Genomic DNA, 20,195 nt, shown 5'->3' with positions numbered 1-20,195 from the left:
AAGGGCCGGGGTGTCCTCGATGGTCACTCGCTGGCTCAGAAGGAGTCTGTAAAGTGGATAATCTCAGCAGAACGTTGCAACATCCCGGACAACTGAACCGATGTCTGCACCCACTCCAGCCGAGTCTTACCCGTGCAATTTCTAGCGTCCAGTCGATCGTTCTAAACCCTTGTGTCTTGGGCCTTCCTTTCTGTCATACGGTACCTGGACAGAAGCGATAGCCTGTGTACAATTACTAAACACCGGCACTAGAACCCAGGCTTCCGGCGGGAGAAAGGCACTTTTAGCTCTTTGCACCCCCAGAGAAAATAAACCCTGGTGCTGTCAGGTAGCTGATGATTTGTTTTATTTGAAAATAAAAGCCCTACAGATATCTCACTCAAATTCCGAAAGCAAATTGACCGTCTGTCTAATCTATCTATCCGCCCCTTCAGTTTTACTTGGCAGGATCTCGAGTATAAACGAACGTGCTCTCCTTACTAGGAGAAGGTACATTTGTCAGTTGTATTAAAGACCTCCATAAAAACTATCAAACTCAAAATAAGCGAGTGGCCTGGACTTTAGGAAGGTTTTACAGAGTCCCCACCCGCTCTATGAAACTATTACCAAGACAGAAACTATGAATAAATTGTTGCTTATTATGCTAGTATTAATTTTCCCCCCAGGAGCTAATTAAATTCCTTCCTGGAACCCAGGGCTGAACAACAACAACAAAAGCCTAAGATTTTAACTGTGTAGCAGCCAACCCCGTATTAGCTTGTCCTGGAGAAAGATCTTTTTATATTCAGTGCGTAGCCTGAGTTAATATTATTATATCCAAGATCTGCACCCTCTCATCACAGAATCAAACTGACGTCGATAGTCCTCCAGTCAAAAAAAGGTCCATTTGTTTATTACACTGGTTTATTTCACATTAGGTTTAGATACAATCAAAATCCTTTACGTACCTTTTTAATAAAAGTAGTATTCTCTTTGAGGACTGCAAAATTATAACATTTACATCTTTCAAAGACTGTAAACAAAATAATACTAGCAAATAAATAATACTAGCATCGAAGTATACATTGTTAGATTTTTAGACGGCTGTATAAAATGAGATTTGATTTATAGAATATAATACAGACAATGGTATAAAGAATACAGATCTAAGATTCTGTGGGCGACTTCTCAGCGATAGCTGAGTTTGGTTTTCATTTTTCATCTTTGGGGTACTTAATCACTCGGGCGATCTGAACCACAGAGTTTAAATTGCGTTTGGTTGATGATGATCTGCTGAAATTAACTCTTTTAATACAATTTAAAATAGCGCATAACAGATCGAGGATACAGCGCTAGAGGCGGGAAAAAAGGGGAAATTTTAACAAGCTTTAAAATTACATTTTGCTTCACTTATTGTCCAGATCATCACCATTACAAGTGTTTGAGCCTGCAGCTTCTTAAACTTTTTCTAAGCCTGAGAAGGGGCTAATAATTCCATTGAGAGAACTTATTTTCTGTTTAAGAATAATAAAAGCCCATTTAAACTTTATTGAATTAAAGCAAAAATTAATTTTCGATATTCACACATATATTACAGAATAAAAGTAAAAGTTCAATATAATTCCTGGAGTTTAGTTGGGCCACATTTTACAAGAGCTAGACAAGCATCAAAACATTTAGCAGCCTTAAATTCCACAATCACTCAGAATTACATAGAAATATTGAAATACTCTGGTCAGCCTCCACTGTGAATAGTTCTTCATGTATAAATTTCTCTCTTTTTTTTTTAAACTTTTGTCAGCCAGTATACAGTGAGATTTGCAATTTATCTTTCATCATGGCAACTATGTACTCAAAAATACTTTTTTAAATGTTAAACTCAGATAAAGAGTCAAGAATAACACGTTTTAAAAACAAAACTACCAAATATGAAGAACAGTGTAAATACTGAAGGTAAAATAGTGTGATATGGGAACCACTGGGGAAATTATGGCAAATTACACCAGTGATACACAAATTTTAACTAATTTGGGGTGGAAGGTGGGGAATATAAATGGAGATATGATCAATTACAGTGTCTCCTATCTGTTGGCTGCAACAACAAAAATAATTCTTCAAAGCAGATGTACACAAACCTAAGCAGGATTTAGCTTCTTTAATATTTGAATGTAAAAAGTTTGCTGTCCAAGGCTTTTCATACCCAGCTACAATTTGGGAATTTGTAAGAAATTCTCTGACTTGCTGCTTTCTCTCTGTTCAGATGATAAGTTATTTAAAGAGGGAACACTAGAAATCCAGAGAATGTTGAATACTTCCAGCCTCCCATCAAGTTTCCTCTCTCCAGTTTTAGATAAACTCTGTCTCCTTTCTCCATTTGAATCAGGACTCCATTGCTGGCAGCTTCTCGGGTCACATCTTGGTCCCCTGCAAAGGCAGAAATCACTGGCCACCCATTTAGCATCAAACTCACCTAAAGAGCAAGATAAAACAAAGCCCTCTGTAAATTAACATCAGACAGGGATAACAGCCAGGGCTTTATAACTGCTCCCAGGCTCACCTAGCAGGCAAAACAGTCGCTCTATTATTTTTGTCACATGAAACTCTGGATATTTTTTGAAAAGAAATATAAATCTAATATCAGCTAGGGTACACATTCTAAAGAAAGGGGATCTTTTACTGCTGCTTTGGATTGACAGCCTACATCAAAACACACCATCCATATGAAATAGGACATTGATTCTGATTTGAACAATTTCAATAGGATGCTTTTGCTTGAAGGGTATGAAGAGGTCTGTCCCTACTTAGTGAAAGATGGCTTTATGTGAAACCTCAAAAGGGGACGAAGAGAAGTGCCGCTGCAGCTACAGCCAATGCCTCTGGAGTATATTCAGAAGGTAGTTTTCCTTTGTTAGGCAGCAAAAACAATGTACCACCACAGAGTCAATAAGCACGGTACACCTCACATGAATAATGTACTACATGCTGAATCTGCTCCTGCATAAAAAATTACATGGTGTGAATACATATATACACACACACACAATAATTTGCTCTGTACATATATAAACTGTAATTTGCCATTTAGATTATATTCAGCAGGTATTGTATAACAGTATAAATGTATAAACCATATACAATACACACACATTCAGCAACAGATCTGCTGTATCAAGATTAAATGCTTTAGTCCCCAGCCTTCTACATCATCGGTTAAACCTTGTACAATTACCAAATGTTAAAAAATCCCTGTTCCATACACCTTGCCAAACCAGAGAGAGAGAGAGAGAGAGAGAGAGAGAGACTGATTTTAACCTAATAATTATATCATTTTTCCACGTCTTTTTTTTTTAAGAGTTTAATAATTTGGGTCAAAGATAAATTGCATTTACTCGCACAATGTTTAGGTTTTCTTGGAGATTAGTCGTTCGCGGGTAGGCCTTGCGTTACACGGCCAGCAGGAATAGGAAACGCAGGAATTGCTTGGACTAGTAAACGCTCATTTTGGGTGTTTCATTTGTCTCCGGTATATGCTCAGCCACCCTAGGACAAACAATGCGCCAGAGGGGGTCACGGCAAGGCCCGAGACGGGTTAGAGCAGATTTCACAATACTCTCCTATTTGAAAATATTGCTAGGGAAAGTTCACACTTTCTGTTTAAAACGCCTCCTCCCAACCTCATGATATAAAGCATCAATATATTATCACACAACAGTAGAGCTCCTAAATAGCCACCCCTGATTAAAGAAACGCTGTCTAGCCCCTTGATTTCCCCCTTCCCTCTGAATTTTCTTGGGTTACTGACATGAAACGCTCCACACCTGACGCTGCCAAGTCCCACAAGATAAATTCACCAGCTCTAGCTCAACCACGCCGAAAGAAGTTTGGGGCCCTTTCTGGAGCCGGGGACCAGTGCTCCTAACCCAAACCGAACCGCCCAGCGAGCAAAGGCAGAAAGGAGCGGAGTCTGACCTGGATGGTTTGCCTGTTGTACACCTTCACCACGTGAAAATTAAAACTGTAAATCCCTTTCCTGGGCGATATAAAAGTGCTTCTTTCCGAGTCGAAGTTGCTTCCGATATTCACTAGCACCTGCAATGGAAACGGGGACATCAGCATCACAGGGGGGGAGCGGAGGGACCCGCAGGGGCGTGTGTTAGGGCACCGGGCTGGACTTCCCCGGCTCAGCATCCGGAGCTGTCCTGCCCACCCCCCGCAGCTGTGCACCGGCTCCCCCGGGACAGGGCTCGCAAGCTCCCTGCCCGCGCCTCGCTGGGTCGCAGCCCCCGCCGCCGCTGCTGCCTGCCCCCGCTTTGCGCTGCGCTGGAAAGTTTCCGCGCCGGGGTGTTAACGGGCTTTTCCGCGGAGCGGCTCCCCTCGTGGGGAACAGCTGGATGCGGCCACTCGCCCGCCCGCCGGTTAACTCGGCCGCCGGTCTCTGGCGCAGGGCTGCGGGACGCGGCCAGGGCAGGACCGTGCCTTTCTCCTCAAGCCACCACTCCGCCATCTATCCCCTCCCGCCACCCAGTCAACAACTGCCCCACAGACCCCGCTCCGGCCACCGCCTCTCCCCGCTGCCCGCCTCTCCGACCCCCGGGCAGCCTCCGCCCGGGCGCTCCCCGCGCTACCTGGTCGAAGTAAATGAGCATGGTCCGGTTGCTCATCTCCGAGGGCTCGTGGTTGGTGCTGCGGATGGCGGAGAACGCCACCTTGGCGCTGCCCGAGCGCACCGAGATGCCCAGCGCCGTGCCCGTGGGGTCCGAGGTGGGGTTGGAGTCGCACACCACCAGGCACTTGCCCTCCAGCACGATGGGCTCCGTCTCGTTCTGCCCGCACGCCAGCCGGGCCAGCCACGCCACGCCGAGGAAGAGCTCCAGCCGCAGCATCGCGCCGCGCGCTACCCGGCAAAAAGACACGGAGGCTCGGCTGCAAGCCCAGGCGCCGCTCGCGGCTGCCGCGCCCCCCTTCTACCGCGCCAGCGGCAAATCCAGCGTCCCGGGTGGTTTGCGAACCCGGCTCCCTCCCGCTCGCCGCTCGGCGCCCCCCTGCGCTCGGGCCAGCCCTGCCCCGGGCGGCTCCCCTCGCCCTCTACGCCAGAGCCGGGGGGGAAGCCCCGCGGCGCGTGGGAAGCGGCCCCTGAGCGGGCACCCGAGCAGCCCGAGACATAGCGCGGCGCTCCCCGCCAGCCCCGCCGCTCGCAAGGACGGATGTGGCCAATCGCCCCGCCGCGGCCGGGGAACACAAAGGCGCCGCGCGCCGCTCCCCGCGCCGCCCCGCCCCGCCGGCCCCGGCGTCAGCGCGCCCCGGCCCCGCCCCCTGGCCAACCCGCGGCGGGCGCTCGCCCGGCCCGCCAATGGGCGGCCAGTCCGTCTCTTGCCACCTGACGCCCGGGCTTTTGTTATTAGGTGCGAGAGGCAGGTGCGGAGCCGCAGCCGGGACTCGCCCAAGTCTGGAAGGGGAGCGCGGACTCGCCGCCGCCGGCCCCCGGGACAGGTAGGGGCGGGAGGAGCCCGAGTGGCCGGCGCAGGGGCAGGACTTTGGGCCGCTGTGAGCTGAAGGCAGCGGGCGGCGAGGCCCGGGCCAGCGCCCGGGGAGCGGCAGGTGCGGGCGGGCTCCGGGCCAGGGAGCGGCTCCGCAGTCAGGCTCGCTCCCTGCGGTGCCCCGCTGGCCGCGTCCAGATGCGCCCCCGCCCCGGCCCCTCGTGGCACGTGCGCCCCCGCCTGGGGGGGAGCCTGCGGCGGCGGCTCGGCTGGAGGCTGCCTGCAAAGGAGAGAGGGTGGCTCGGCTGCGGCCCGTGAGCCCAGAGCGCTGGGGGGTAGAGCAAGGGGTTGGGTGGGCAGGGGGAGGCTGTGTGCGCAGCTCGGCGGAAGTCAGGTGTAGCCTGATGGTGCGCTCACTTGCAGCGGTGTAAATCCGGACGAAGCCACTGAAATCGGTGACGCTATTCCGGATTGTGCAGGGGCAGTGTGCACGGAGGAGGAGGCGCAGCTCAGCTGCAGGTTGTGTGGCCCATGTTCATCCTTAATGGCATTCCCGGGTTCTGAGCGGGTTGCACCGGGGAGGAACGGGGCTGTGCGCGCCAAGGGGGAGGGCGCGGTGCGTGTGCCTGGGGCGAAGGCACGGTGCAGTCCAGGTCGAGCCTGGCGGTGCAGGCATGTACAGGCGTCCCTCTCTTTCATTTCCTGGAAAGCTGGCGGGGAGTGTTTCTGGGGTCCCTTGTGGGGTTGGTTGGTTTGGCTCTTTGCTCTCTTCAGCTCCTCCTTTGCTGCCGCACGTTCTGCCCCAGAGGGCAGCAGCTAGAAGCTCGGAGGTCCTGGAAAAGTTGTAGCTACTTCCCCAGTAGCAGCGTCCTCCTAGCTGAGATTTCATCTGTATCCCCGGGCAGATGGCCCCTCGGCTGAGTGGCTTCTGCACTGGTGCTGTGTGGGGTTCAAGACTAGGTGCTTCAGTGACACACAAGTAGGTCCACCGACTTCTGTGTTACTACGGGTAAGTAAGGAAAGCAGGCGTTGGCCCAGGACATTGCGCTGGGGGCGGTAGGTGTAGTAGGGGAAGCTCAGACACCTCCCATAGGCTATAAGAGGTGGGAGCCTAGTTGTGTTTAAAGTAAAATCTTTCCAAACCCAGCTCTAAGGAGCTGACCTTTTAATGCTATTTTAAAGGTTAGCTGTTCAGGTGTCAAAAGTTTTAGTAGGGCCCAGGTTCCTTCACACTCTCCGAAAGGCAGTGCAAGGATCAGCGCTGCCCCATGAAATCAGCTAAATGGATTTAAAAAAACAGAACAGAAATAGCATCAACTTCAGTTTCCTGAACTGTGGTTGAAATTTGGCCTTTTTAAAAGATCCTCTCTGTAGCAATCAGAGCAAAGGGCTCGGATCCCAGGAGACCCAGTTCCTAGCTCCTTTGATTTCTTAGTAAAATCCTGTTCCTCCCCCATACTTTTTACAGGGCTGACACTAACAACAGATGCAGTATCTCCGTTGAGCCTTACTGAACAAGAAACTTTAAAAGCATATTAAGGCTTTCCGGGTTTTCAATCTATTGTACTGCTCAGGAAATGGATCTTAAGGAGGCTTGCAGTGGCATCTATGTTGTTGCCTTTGGATGCTTCAATTCCCTACCCCTTGGGGTAGCACTAATGTGGAGCATATATTTAGTACTATTCAGTAAGATCAAATGTTTGTCTCTCTAGCTGGGCATGTTACCACTATCCATTTTGGATGGGGTAGCATAACACTGCAATCTGAAGCTGCAAAAGAAAAGCATTTACTGATGAAGTGCTGGAAGTGAATAATCAGACCAAGAGATTTCGTTACCTGTCTGACCGTGCTATCAGATTGGTTTTCAAAACTGATTTGATATTCCCAGGTAATTCCTTGAGTGGAATTTCATAGCAAGACTCACCTGTGCTCTTGTAATATTTGATGCCATTGTCCAAAAAAAAAAATAAAGCCCCCATGCAGGTCATTATCAGTTTCTGTAACTACTGATTTTAAATCACTTCATTTTTGAAGCCATAATTGTGAAGTCTTATGTTATATATAAAGATCAGATCCTGTAAAAACACACACACAATTTTACTCACATGACTAGCTCTGTTGATGCTAATGTCAGTACTTACATATGAATAACTGCTTACAGTATTGAAGCCTAAGGTTGGAATAGGGCTTGGTTTAAGGGCAAAGGGACATAGATGGCAACCTATGGCATCATACTGCAGGGGGCACCAAAGTACCCCAAACTCTTTTACAGAAAGTGGGAAGAGGAACAGCATGGCATCCTCCAAAGTGTTGGCTCAGGGGTATAAAACGGAAAGAGAAAACACACAGAAAGGAGGGGGGGGGGAATAATAAAATGGAGTGGAGACAAAAAACAAAACAACCCCCCCCCCCCAAACATACCACCTTGAAGACAGAAAATAGAATAAAAGAGCTAGAACAATGTTAAGTTTTACATGCCAGCCTGTGCTTTTGGGAAAGCCCTCAAGGAAGAGATTTATAGGTTTATTTCTTTAATTTAAATATATTGCCAGTGTTGTTGACCCTCTTGACTGGGATTGGAAGTTGGGAAGCCAACTTTTTTCTCTAAGGTGCCAGCATGCTTGAAGCTGTGACTCACCTATTGGCATCAACAGAAACCGAGGCAAGCGCCATGCATTTCATAGGACACTCATGCCTTGTCCCACCTTCCTAGACTGCTGGTGAAATGTCGTGGTGAAATTAAGACTTGATGGATAACCTTAAGTTCCCAACTCTGTAACAAGAAAAGGAGTACTTGTGGCACCTTAGAGACTAACCAATTTATTTGAGCATGAGCTTTCATGAGCTACAGCTCACTTCATCGGATGCATACCGTGGAAACTGCAGCAGACTTTATATACACACAGAGAATATGAAACAATACCTCCTCCCACCCCACTGTCCTGCTGGTAATAGCTTATCTAAAGTGATCATCAAGTTGGGCCATTTCCAGCACAAATCCAGGTTTTCTCACCCTCCACCCCCCCACACAAATTCACTCTCCTGCTGGTGATAGCCCATCCAAAGTATAACTCTCTACACAATGTGCATGATAATCAAGTTGGGCCATTTCCTGCACAAATCCAGGTTCTCTCACCCCCATACACACACACAAACTCACTCTCCTGCTGGTAATAGCTCATCCAAACTGACCACTCTCCAAGTTTAAATCCAAGTTAAACCAGAACATCTGGGGGGGGGAGGTAGGAAAAAACAAGGGGAAAGTCAGTATATTTTTCTAACATGCCAAGCAGATTTTCTCTCTCTAACAACGATGGAGGAATTCATTTCATAGAGTAGTCAAAATGCTCCCCTCTGCTCCTGCCAATATAGTAGAACCTCAGAGTTACGAACTGACCAGTCAACCACACACCTCATTCAGAACCAGAAGTACACAATCAGGTAGCATCAGAGACAAAAAAAGGCTCACTGTGTATAGGAAAACACCTATATGTAGTAATAAGAACACTAACCCTCATTTTGGAGCATGGGGGAAAGAATATTTAACAATATTATAAACCTCCCAGATATTACAGTTAATACCCCAACATTGAAAAGAAAAATAGGGGGACAAATCTATGCTACAGGGTAGCTGAGAGAAGATGACAGTCTGCAACTGCCCCAAGGACTAGGGCTAATTGTTTTAAAAATTGTGGCTGCATGTGAACTTGAGAAGATACTGTATTTTCTTATGATTGTATGGCCTGGTTTTCACATGAAGGTGTCTTTGCACTATTCAGTGTCAAAGGGTCTTGAAGTGGGTATAAGTTATACTGATACCAGAGTAGTGTAAAGGGGCCTTTGTGTATATGGGAATCGAACCCTACATGTGCTGTACCTATGGTTTTGCAAATCCCGTGCTCTAAAGGAGGGTTGGGGGTGGGAAATGGCAGGTTGGGGCCTTCACAAAATATCACAGTTGTTTAGCTGTTCCTATAAATATATTCAACATTGGATTGTGCAGTTATTGCCTCCAGCAATTTGCGGCAGAATGCTGTTTCAAATACTTACTCAAGGAATGTAATACTTTTATAACACTGTTCATCTGAGGATCTCTAAGATAGAAAACTGGGTATTGTCCTTCCTGTTTTACAGATGGGGGCTGAGACTGAGTAGGTCAATGACTTGTCCAGTGAGTCAGTTGCAACACTAGAAACAGATCATACATTTCCTGACTCCCTCTCCATTATAACCACAAGAGAATACTGTTTTCTGTCATTAGTTTCCTCTAACTCCATAATCCACAAATTCATAATAAGGAATTAGAATTATGTTCGGTTCTGCTTCTATCCATAGGTCAAAGGGCTCACTTTCTACATATTGTCATTTATACGAAACTTTACTAAATATAGCGCCTGACCCAAAACAACAACAAAATCTGTAAATGATATATTGATATCTGTATAGCTATAATTATCTATACCAGGGGGTTCTCAAACTTCATCGCACCACGACCCCTTCTAACAATAAAAAATACTACACAACACCAGGAGGGGGACCAAAGCTTGAGCCTGCCCAAGCTTCACCACCCCTGGTGGGGGGACACAGGCCAAAGCCTGAGCCCCATCATCCCAGGCAGAGGGACCAAAGCTGAAGCCCAAGGGATTCAGCCCCAGAGGAGGCCTGTAACCTGAGCCCCACCACCCAGGGCTGAAGCCAATGGAATTCGGATTCGGGCTTGGGTGGTGGGGCTTGGACTTCAGCTTCACCCCCAGGCCTCAGCAAGTCTAACGCTAGCCCTGGCAACCCCATTAAAATAGGGGTCCTGACCCACAGTTTGAGAACTGCTGATGTATACACTGTGCATTATACTTCTCAGACTTGGGTTTTGTTGATATGATATCTCATGATCTAATTGTACCAGTGTTCAGTGTGTCTGGAAGTAACAGGGATGCTACATAATATGGCAGTAGCCCAAGAAATTACATAAAATAGATGCTGGTTCTGTGGGGTGGGATGGGTTAAGTCTTTGCACTGCTAACAGGTTCTTTTAAAAATTATAACGGTGGATTATGCATCACTTGTGAGGAGATTTGGGCTGGATATTTATAGCAAAGATCATTTGAGGATCAAAAAGAGTGGGTTAGGGAAATATTGCCCTGTTGTGAGGCACTCGGCAATCTCACCTATGTTTTAAATAAAGCACTCTTTGCTAGCAGCATTTAGCTAGGTTTAGGGAATACAAACATTTATGTAAATTCTGGGATTTTAAAAAAAGTTTTGTACTTACTTTTGAATGAGTGAGTGTTCCTTTGTTATTCAAGTCATCAGGGATTTCTTTGTTGTTCAGATTGCAGGGAATATTTGCCAGTAGAGAATTGTAACAGTGTTCCGTGACACTACAGAATCCTACTTCTGTTCCCATAATACGATATTGTTTCTTGCTACTAGATGGCCTCTGCAAACGTGAAATGCTAGATTATGAAAATTATTGTTCTAGTCGTTCACAAGTGCACTTTTCTTCCATGGAAATCTACATTGCTGCCAAACCCATCCCCATTACAGAATGCATCATACGTACATACTAGCTTTTATTTACAAATTGAGAACAAAGTGTTGCAGTCGTCCGTTGTGCAAGTAAATGGACACTGCCAGTCTGTTTGGGGCTCAATATGTATCTTTATTAAAGGATGGAAATCTTAAGATGCAAGCCAATTGGTGGTCTTGAATACTGAATATGTGTTTCACATGTTCAAAGGTATGACTTAATCATTGTGCTGAATTTGTAGACTTCCAGGTTAGGCAGCAATGTGGTCTTGTGTCTCTCTAATTCTTCCATTGACATGTTGGATTAACTTGGGCAAGTCACTGAGATACTCTGTGCCTTTGTTTTCCAACTTCAAAGTGGGGATACACTTTGCTTACTCACCTATATGAATCATTTGGAGTTCTGTGGATGAATTCCTAAGTTCTATTCACTGTTGTTGTTACTTTACTTTTAATAAAATTATTCCAAGCAAGCATTGCTTTGGAGCGAGTCAAGTAAGTCTTGATTAAAATAGTAAAGCCGATCATGAACAAACTACCACATTTGATGTTCATTAATATGTTGAAACGTTACTTATGGGAGACTTCTTTTAGATCAGGTAACCTGCTAAAGATATGTTCTAAACAAATCCAAGAGTCCTCAGAGGCTCCTCTCACATTAGGCTTGCACGTTGCATAAACAGTGGCATGAGTCGTGGCCCCAAATCACAAAGGGAAATTCTTTATATATAAAGCATTTAAATGTCTTAATAAACACACAATCACATAACGCATACCACTGTGTTCACATTTAGCTCTTCCCTACCCCAATTTTCTCCCCCACACTTTACTGTTTTGAATTATACGTGACTTCTCGAAAATGAAAATTATCCACATATTACTGTAATTGAATCAAAGTGCTCTGTTTCCGGGGGGAAAAAAGTATTCTTTATTTTCTGGCAGGCTCACTGCTAACGAGCTGCTCGCTCCACCTCACTGCTAGCAAGCTGCTCAGAGCCTTAGCCAAAGCCCAAGCTCTGACATGCGATTTTTGTTAGGCAGGGGAACACCTCTCTCTCTCTCTCTCTCTCGGTATGCCCAATCCTGTAGCTTGATCTCAGCCTCTCTGAGCATGCCTAAAATCTGATTACCTGTCAAACTCTGCAGCAAGTAGGCTAGAGGGAAGCCGCCAGTAGGAGTAGCACAGCACCCACACATTAGACAGTCAGGGGCACAGGGAAACATAGGATGAACTTGAGAGAGAGATTGCGTGTTTTATTTGCTAGGGTATGAACTAGCTAAGCGACTGACCTGGCTTAAGTGCCTAACTGCAGGGGAGGGCCTGCAGCTGAGAATCACAAGCAGAGGTAGGCACCTGTCTCGGTCCCATCAGCCAGGTGCACTACTTTAATCACCTAAGCTCCTCTACTATCTCCACCTCTCTTCTTGGCATTCACTCCTGACTCGCTGAGGCAGTTTCTCCACTCAGCTAGCCAGCTTCTGAAAATCCCTTTCTTAGGTGCTTAGCTATCCCCGTGCACTCTACAGCATGGAGCCGCCTAACTCAGGGCTGAAAATTCTACTGGGTGGTGGGCTGACCAGCTTTTCTCAACAAAGCAACACCTAAATCCCTTTAAAAATCTGGCCCTATCATGCAGGTTCAGCCCCTAAATGAGAGGGCATTTTGCCTGAGTAGGGAGAACAAAATCTGGCTCATTCTGATTTGTACCTAACCAAAGAAATGCAAATTGCTCTTAAATAACTATGTAATTTGCACTCTGAAGTTTCTTACTATGTTTGTTCTGAATTTGTTGTTTCCAGCATGCTTTAGTGTGCAGTAGAAAAATGTAGAGATAATAATAATTCTGCTGCTTTTACATGATATCCCTCAGAGCAACTTGCGTGTTTCACTTAATTAGCGATAATCGCATGTAAATCAAAGTGTAAATTAGGTCTCTTACTGGATCATAATCTACAGCTTTAACACCTTGTAAATGATACACTTATTTATGTTATGCTTCAATATCTACTTCTGGATCCTTCTAATTACTATTTGGAGCTGTTAATTTGGCACAACATGCAAAAAAAGAATCAAATCTATACTCCACAATGTGATGGAAATACCATGTGTCAAGTTCTTATAAATTGAGAAGATGAACTAAAGCTACAGTTTTGTTGTTGTTAGAGCAGATGCTTTTGAAATGTTTGACTGTTTTTCCAAGGAGGCACTAAATCTTTTAAACAATTTTGTCTTTTGTTTAAAGTTTTTTTTAATAGCTTTAAAAATGTAGGTTATGTAAGTGTATAAACTAATGATGATGTCATGTGACACTTAGTAGCAAGGGAAATGTTATTGACACCACCATAATGGACCTCATTTTCATCTATATTATTTTGGGAAGTTGTATGAGCTGTGTTATGCAGGTGATCAGACTAGATGATTACCGTATTCCCTTTTGTCCTTAATCTATTAATCAAGTAGAGCTCCATAAACTAGTGCTGATGTCAGGTTTGTTTTAAGGTTTATCTGAGCGAGTGCATTGAAAGTTGAAATTATCTGTATAGGTTATATCAACTGGATACAATTATTTATGATCTGAGTTGTAACTATTAAGGCCCCAATCTTGCAATAAAATCCATATAGACAGATTCTTGCGCCTGTGAGGAGCCCCATGGACTTTAGTGGGACTCCACAGGGATGCAAGTGTCTGCCCATGTGGATTGGATTGCAGGATCAGGACCTGGAGTATGGGAATTTCATCACTGACATTAATGGCAGCTGAATTAGGCCCTAAGAAATTAGACCAAGGTAATAAAACTGTTTTTTGTGTGGCATTTCTGATTTTGGAGCTATTTTGTTGCAAACATTTGGCCCATTCCTCGCCCTCCAGTCTACTAGCAGAGGGCTGTAAAAGCAGGAAAACTAGAACAGAGTGCATGGCAGGGCAGAACAGCCACTCATGCAGTTTCCTCTGCTCCCTATCCCCCTCTCTGCACACTTCGAATCCATCGAGCACTTCTCCAGCAACTCCAGGTAAACGGGGATCTGCAGATTTGGATGCTGTTGTAGGAACCACTCTCTGACTCTTCTCCCGCCATCTCCGCCCCCTCCCCCCCCGACCTGTTGGATTTTTCACTAGAAAACGTTTTTAAACTTCTCCCCATAAGCACCCATGTCTTCCATTCTTTCTCTTGACAGGTATCGTACAGCCATGGAGGATTCTACCATCAATCTGGTTCCTAAAGGAGTCGGGCTTCTGTGGGAAAAGAGAGGACCTTGCAACAAGCATGGGTGATTCCTGAGTTCATGCATTTGGCCCTTGTTTTCTATGGAGTTTGCAGGCTTAGCTTCTACTGCACATGGTAGACTATTCCACATCATCTCTCTGCTCCAGTGGGAGTAAACTCCATGAGCAGAACCTCAGAGTTTTCAGCTGTATTATTCACCTCATGTGGACTGTCCCACCCATCTGTGCCTATTCCCATAATACCTCCCTTAAAAATAAGCTAAGTCTTTCTACTCCAATTGAAAAACACTTATATTCTCTCCGCCATTTCTTTGTGAGCTGTGCTGTAGCAACTTTCCTTATCCCTAGTGCTGATTTTAGGACATATTGATACCCAACATATTCAGTTTTGTCTTTGGGAGGTTGCCCATCTTTCCAGGGAAGTCCTGAATTTGTGAGTGGGAGATAAAGATGGTGATTGCAGCGGCTTCAAGTGATGTTCTGTGTTAACACAACTTCACGTTGCACACTGCTGGTGGCAGACATCTATGATGCTGCAATTCATTTTGAATGCAAGGATTTAGTATGGATTTCATATTACATTTTAATTATGTAAAGGAAAGTTATTCCTCTCTGACACTTTGTGATATAAAATATAACCATATGAAACTAAAGCATTCAGTTTAATGTGTTCTCAAGGCATGAAACAAAATTCATCAATTCCTTTCATGAATTACTGAAAGGCTTTATTTTGAAATCATACTTGTATTCTTTGTGTGGGTATCATCCTACCCTGTCATCTCATATCTGCTGCTACATATTCCCCCGATTTGATTCCCTTGTGAATGCACACAATCCCGTGTAGTTCAAATAACTGGCCCTTCTTGGAATCAGGTTTATTAAAAACACACAAGTATAAGCACTTGCCCTCGTTGGGCAGGAGTGGGGGTTCACATCTGCCCTTTGGAGTGGAGTCCTTTCTCTCTCCCTTTGAAGGGTCTCACAGCCCCCTCTGGGCTCTACAATCAGCTTTCTGCTTGGCTCAAATAGTCTCTTGATGCAGGCTTCTCTGAAGGCCTTCTCCTAGGGTTTTCAGTGGAGCCACCTACAGGCTCCATAGCCAGGCAGAGGGCTGATGGATTACAATGGAAAGACCCACACTAAGACTTCACCAATTACCAGACTAGCCACCTGACCTACATAGAGAGCTCTTCCTCCTCCCAGTTCATTCCCTGACTCTGGCTCTCTTCTGTGCCTCAAAGGCAGGAAGCCTAAGTTATAACTGGTTTCCCTATAGGTCACATGATTCTCCCAGACACATGGCCTGAGACTACAACTCCCAGTTTTAGAGGGCCCACAACACACAGTGGGCTGAGCCCACATGCCCAAAGACAATTTCTCTGTTACAATGGGCTTTATATTGCAAAGGACAGCACATATCGGGCAGTTATCATCCCTGGTTCACATAATATGGTTTTTGGCCTATATTAACTTGTTTTGATTTCTGGCTATGTACATTATCTCTTGACATCAGTTATGTTTGTTTCTGATGAGTCACTCCACCAGTTCACAGTTGCAAAGCAGGACAAACGTACTATGCAGCTATATCAGGGAGTTTCTCCACTGTTATATGTACGTTTTATTACCAAATCCTGCAGCAACATTTACAATTTAATGTCGCCTACCCTTGGTCTTTTGTTGTGATATCTGGTGTTTTTCTTAAAGCTCCACTCTCTTGGAGTCAGGTGACTATGAAGTCTCACCTTTCATTTTAAAAACTAGTAAGTTTCTAGCCCTCATAGTTAGAGGAAAATCTTGAAGAGTCACTCTAATGTGGTTCAAAAATCCAAAGACAAATAAAAAAGAACCTACCCCCAAAATTTTAAATAAACCTCATGATTTTAATCCTATTCATGATTTTTTAGGGGCCTGACTCATGAGGTTTGAATGCTTGGGTTTGCAATATTAGCACTTCAGGAGCGAGAAAGTCTAAACGTTTACCAAAAAAACAGCAATTTCCAACACTCACCAACTAAACTGTAAGGCAGGGGGTGGACAGTTTGCTATTAGACAGCTATGTTCAAAAAGATAAATGATCAGCGATTTCTCAGAAAACAAACATTCTGCCATCTGTTAGAGACAAGCATTCCCTCGCCAGTGTCCATATATTGTGCTGCCTGTATTCCATCACCCCCTGGTAATATTTCCATGGCAGGTGGGCAGAAAGGCCAATGCCTGAAGCGTTACAATGTGATAGCAAATGAAGAGAATAGCCTCGGGATAGGTACAACCTATTGTTTGGCTTCCCCTGCTGAAGCGAAACCTTTTTATACAAATAGCAAACGATGACAGTAAAAAAGAATAATCAATCTTTCCATTGCTCTAGCTTGTTCAATGTTCGTGACTTCAATTAATAAATCTGCAAAGTCTCTCATTGTAACGTCCATTTTGCTAAGCCTGTCCAATAGGGAAGTCTACTTTATTTTCAGCCTATTGATTCTACATTCTGGGCTGCTGAAAATCTTTCAGCCTTGTTTTTGCATATGAAATGTTTGTATTTCTCCCTGTGAGTTTTAACAGGGTAAATGACTTTTTCAATATGTCAGGTTTTTAGTGCCTGGGATGGTAATGCGTATGCTGCGTAATCACTGGCACCTGTGGTAGAACCTTTCGAGGTCACCAGTGAATTGACTGAAGAGCTTTGTAAAGCTTTTAGTGAAGTCATGCAGATATAGAACCACTTAAATGTCTACAAATTGTCCACAAGTTTGTAGGTAGGGATGGCCCAGCAGAATGTATTGTATTTCTATAAGCATTGCTTTCACAAGATGCCTCTACAAACGTTATGCAAAAGTGAAAAGCCATCCTGTTTGCCCTTCCTGTTGCCAGCATAACATACCTGGGTAAAGGGATTGTGGCTGGAAGAAAAGGGCATGGCCAGAATGCCTGTGCTAATCCGTTTTTTGGTGGCTTTTTTCCAGTCTCTCTCATGCGTTTGCAGCTTGGAAGAATAGAACAAACAAAGGTGGGCTGCTTTAATTTAACAGCTTTAATTTTAACAGCAAATTTAATTTAACAGCTTTAATTTTAACAGCAAAGTGCAGCACCAGGATCAGGAAGTGCAGTGATGAGCTGGAAGCTGTGTGTGTGTGCACCCGTGCATGTGCACACACACCCTGGTTTAGCTGTGTCCCAGGATCTAGTGTATGAGATACAGAAAAGGATGCCAAACCTGACTCACAATGAGCTGGGGTTTTTTTCTGCCTCTCTCCCCCCCCTGAACTTTCTTCACATAGCCTTACAAGGTTAGGAGGAGGAGCTTCCCCAGATGTGTTTTCTGGACTGGATTATGGTTGTTTTTTCTTAACCTTTCAAAGGAGAGAACCTTTTTACTGAAAGACAGACAATCAGCCCCTGTCACAATGACATGTGGGTAGGGCCAGGAGTGCCCTGGGTCTAAAATAGGCTGGGCAACTGAACAGGCTTCTTCCTTGGAAATATTTGTATCTACAGAGTTAAATACCGAAAGTAGCTAAAAACAGAATATGCTCTAAGGGCCAAACACGGCTGCCCTTTCAAATATTTAAAAAAAAAAACAGCAGCATAAATTGAACACTTCTCCAGATCTCTGCATGTTACCAGATTGTGCTCTTTGATTTTCTCAGATGTGTGGAAGGGGTTAGCGCATCCCCTGATTCAGAAAGGCATTTAAAACACATCCTTAAGGCTTCAATGGAATTTAGGCACATGCCTAAAACAGTGTTTTGCTAAACTGGGGCCCCTAGTCCTTTAAGAATTTATTGTTCCTAGAGAGTGCCTTGTCCTGAGGCTTCAGAACACAAAGCTGAGACATAGTACTTGTCATTAGCATGTTTAATTGTCAGAGTCAGGAATATAATCTAGACCTCTTGACATCAGTCCTATGTTTTAACCACAATACCTGATAATTGTCTGTTAGAATCTAAGAAAAGGAGTACTTGTGGCACCTTAGAGACTAACCAATTTATTTGAGCATGAGCTTTCGTGAGCCACAGCTCACTTCATCAGATGTGTACCGTGGAAACTGCAGCAGACTTTATATACACACAGAGAATATGAAACAATACCTCCTCCCACCCCACTGTCCTGCTGGTAATAGCTTATCTAAAGTGATCAACAGGTGGGCCATTTCCAGCACAAATCCAGGTTTTCTCACCCTCCACCCCCCCACACACATTCACTCTCCTGCTGGTGCTAGCAAGGTGAGAAAACCTGGATTTGTGCTGGAAATGGCCCACCTGTTGATCACTTTAGATAAGCTATTACCAGCAGGACAGTGGGGTGGGAGGAGGTATTGTTTCATATTCTCTGTGTGTATATAAAGTCTGCTGCAGTTTCCACGGTACACATCTGATGAAGTGAGCTGTGGCTCACGAAAGCTCATGCTCAAATAAATTGGTTAGTCTCTAAGGTGCCACAAGTACTCCTTTTCTTTTTGCAAATACAGACTAACACGGCTGTTCCTCTGAAACCTGTTAGAATCTAGTCTCCCAAATCAAAAGGTGTGAGCAAAGGCAGGTCAGACAAGGCAGAAGAAATATATTTCAGGAACAATCCTCTCCCTCAAGGAGATGAATTAAATCACCAGGGACACCATTTAAAAATGGAATAGTTGCCAAGTCTCTGTCTAAGAAATAAGGACACTGCAAAGCCTGTTAAATTAATGGAATGACTCCTGTGGATCAAGTCCTACTGCAGAATTACAGATGTTACTATGTGGTAGTTCTGGGTAAATGTTAACATTTTATTGGTGATCAATTTAATACTGCAAATAGTTTCCTTATTTAGCTTCTGTAATCTTGTTCCTTTGTCCTGTCTTCCAAAGACCTGAATGCAGTCTAGTTTTCTAACCACCTTGTCATGTAATCTTCCCATCTGGAAGTTATCTCTTATGAAATATTGCTATGATGAAGCTAGTGGAATGGATTCCACCTCCTCCTTTGAGAGCCTATCATCAGCTGGACTTCCACAAATAGATTCAGATTGTATTTTTTTTTTTTTACACCAGTGCGTGCCCAAAAGCTCAAGACACTGTATATAATAAAAAAAACCACACCAGTCCTTGCCTTAAAGAGATTAGTCTGGATGACATAAATTATACTAATTTCTGAACCTGTTTTTCAAATTTTGCTTTATAGATTAGAATATCGCTTCCATGCATTAGAAACATCCTCACTATCCCCTAGTCGGGCCTGATGCTATGGCCATTGAAATCTATGGCAAGCCACATATCGACTTTAATGGTGCAGAATTAGACTCAGGAGGTGCTGTTTGAAGTCACTTTGTTCTACCTGGACAGAATCATTTAAATATTTTTCCTTGTATACTGTTTTTAAGAGGCAGACACTTATTTAGCACATAACAGTAGTCAAAGGCATTAGGAGAAACCCCCACAAAATAAAAATCTGATGGTTGCAGAGCTAAGAACCTCACCCCCCCCCCATGAAATCAATAGATTATTAAAGCTCCTTCAAGGCTTCCACTGCTATCATATCAAAGTTTTATTATCAAATATGAAAAAATCATTACCGCAATATCAAAACATTCATAACAATATTAAAAACCACACACACTCTTCCTGAGGCATATTATCTAAGAATCCACAAGGAAAAAAAATAATTGCTGCAAGAATGGCAGTTAGCCAGTTCAATCACTCATGATCCCTGGTTTCGATAAATGTATAACAGTCAACATATTTCAGTGCCACAGTTTCAGATAGGAGAGCTTCAAAAGAACTGTAAAAAGAAGTGCTTGAGCAAACTAAAGTAAAATCAAACCCAAAAATATATAAAAAGAGATTGAGAAATTCTCAAAAGAGCTATTACCAGCTGATCTGCATGTGGCTTCAGGCCTTCTGAAACCTAGTATAATCAGCTATATTCAGAGCCTGCCTTAGAAGAGAACTTGTAAGCCAAAACATGGTACCAAATCAAATAATGTGAAGCCTATTCCTGCCTTCTGCTGCAGG

At 44.4% G+C, this 20,195-nt stretch overlaps 1 protein-coding gene and 1 long non-coding RNA gene across 6 annotated transcripts in view; one reads left to right on the top strand and one right to left on the bottom strand.

Moving 5' to 3' along the window:
• Positions 1 to 865: 865 nt before the first annotated feature.
• On the bottom strand, positions 866 to 5,193 carry CBLN1 (cerebellin 1 precursor). The gene is made up of 3 exons (XM_048816819.2): positions 4,605 to 5,193; positions 3,949 to 4,068; positions 866 to 2,449 (listed from the first exon to the last, which is right to left on the bottom strand). The coding sequence occupies exons 1-3, from the start codon at positions 4,860 to 4,862 to the stop codon at positions 2,252 to 2,254; spliced, it is 576 nt and encodes a 191-aa protein (XP_048672776.1). The 5' UTR covers positions 4,863 to 5,193; the 3' UTR covers positions 866 to 2,251.
• Positions 5,194 to 5,363: 170 nt separating this feature from the next.
• LOC125620544 (uncharacterized) overlaps positions 5,364 to 20,195 on the top strand; it is a 58,861-nt gene continuing 44,029 nt past the window's right edge. For 4 of the 5 annotated variants that reach the window (XR_007352268.2, XR_007352263.2, XR_007352267.2 and 1 more), the window contains exons 1-2: positions 5,364 to 5,469; positions 14,161 to 14,253. This is a non-coding gene — a long non-coding RNA (uncharacterized LOC125620544). Of the gene's footprint in view, positions 5,470 to 14,160; positions 14,254 to 17,169; positions 17,214 to 20,195 lie in introns of all 5 variants that reach the window. The other variant, XR_007352264.2, reaches the window with a different exon arrangement.

The sequence above is a fragment of the Caretta caretta genome, chromosome 12 (genome assembly GCF_965140235.1).
Source record: "Caretta caretta isolate rCarCar2 chromosome 12, rCarCar1.hap1, whole genome shotgun sequence".
In the NCBI taxonomy this organism is placed as follows: Eukaryota; Metazoa; Chordata; order Testudines; family Cheloniidae; genus Caretta; species Caretta caretta.
This window is presented reverse-complemented; position numbering and strand designations above follow the sequence as displayed.

Coding starts and splice junctions, on each gene's coding strand:
- CBLN1 (XM_048816819.2), bottom strand. CDS start 4,862: ATGCTGCGGCTGGAGCTCTTCCTCGGCGTGGCGTGGCTGGCCCGGCTG. Junction 4,069..4,604: donor TGCTCATTTACTTCGACCAG/GTAGCGCGGGGA, acceptor TTTCCATTGCAG/GTGCTAGTGAATATCGGAAG. Junction 2,450..3,948: donor ACAACAGGCAAACCATCCAG/GTCAGACTCCGC, acceptor CTTGCTCTTTAG/GTGAGTTTGATGCTAAATGG.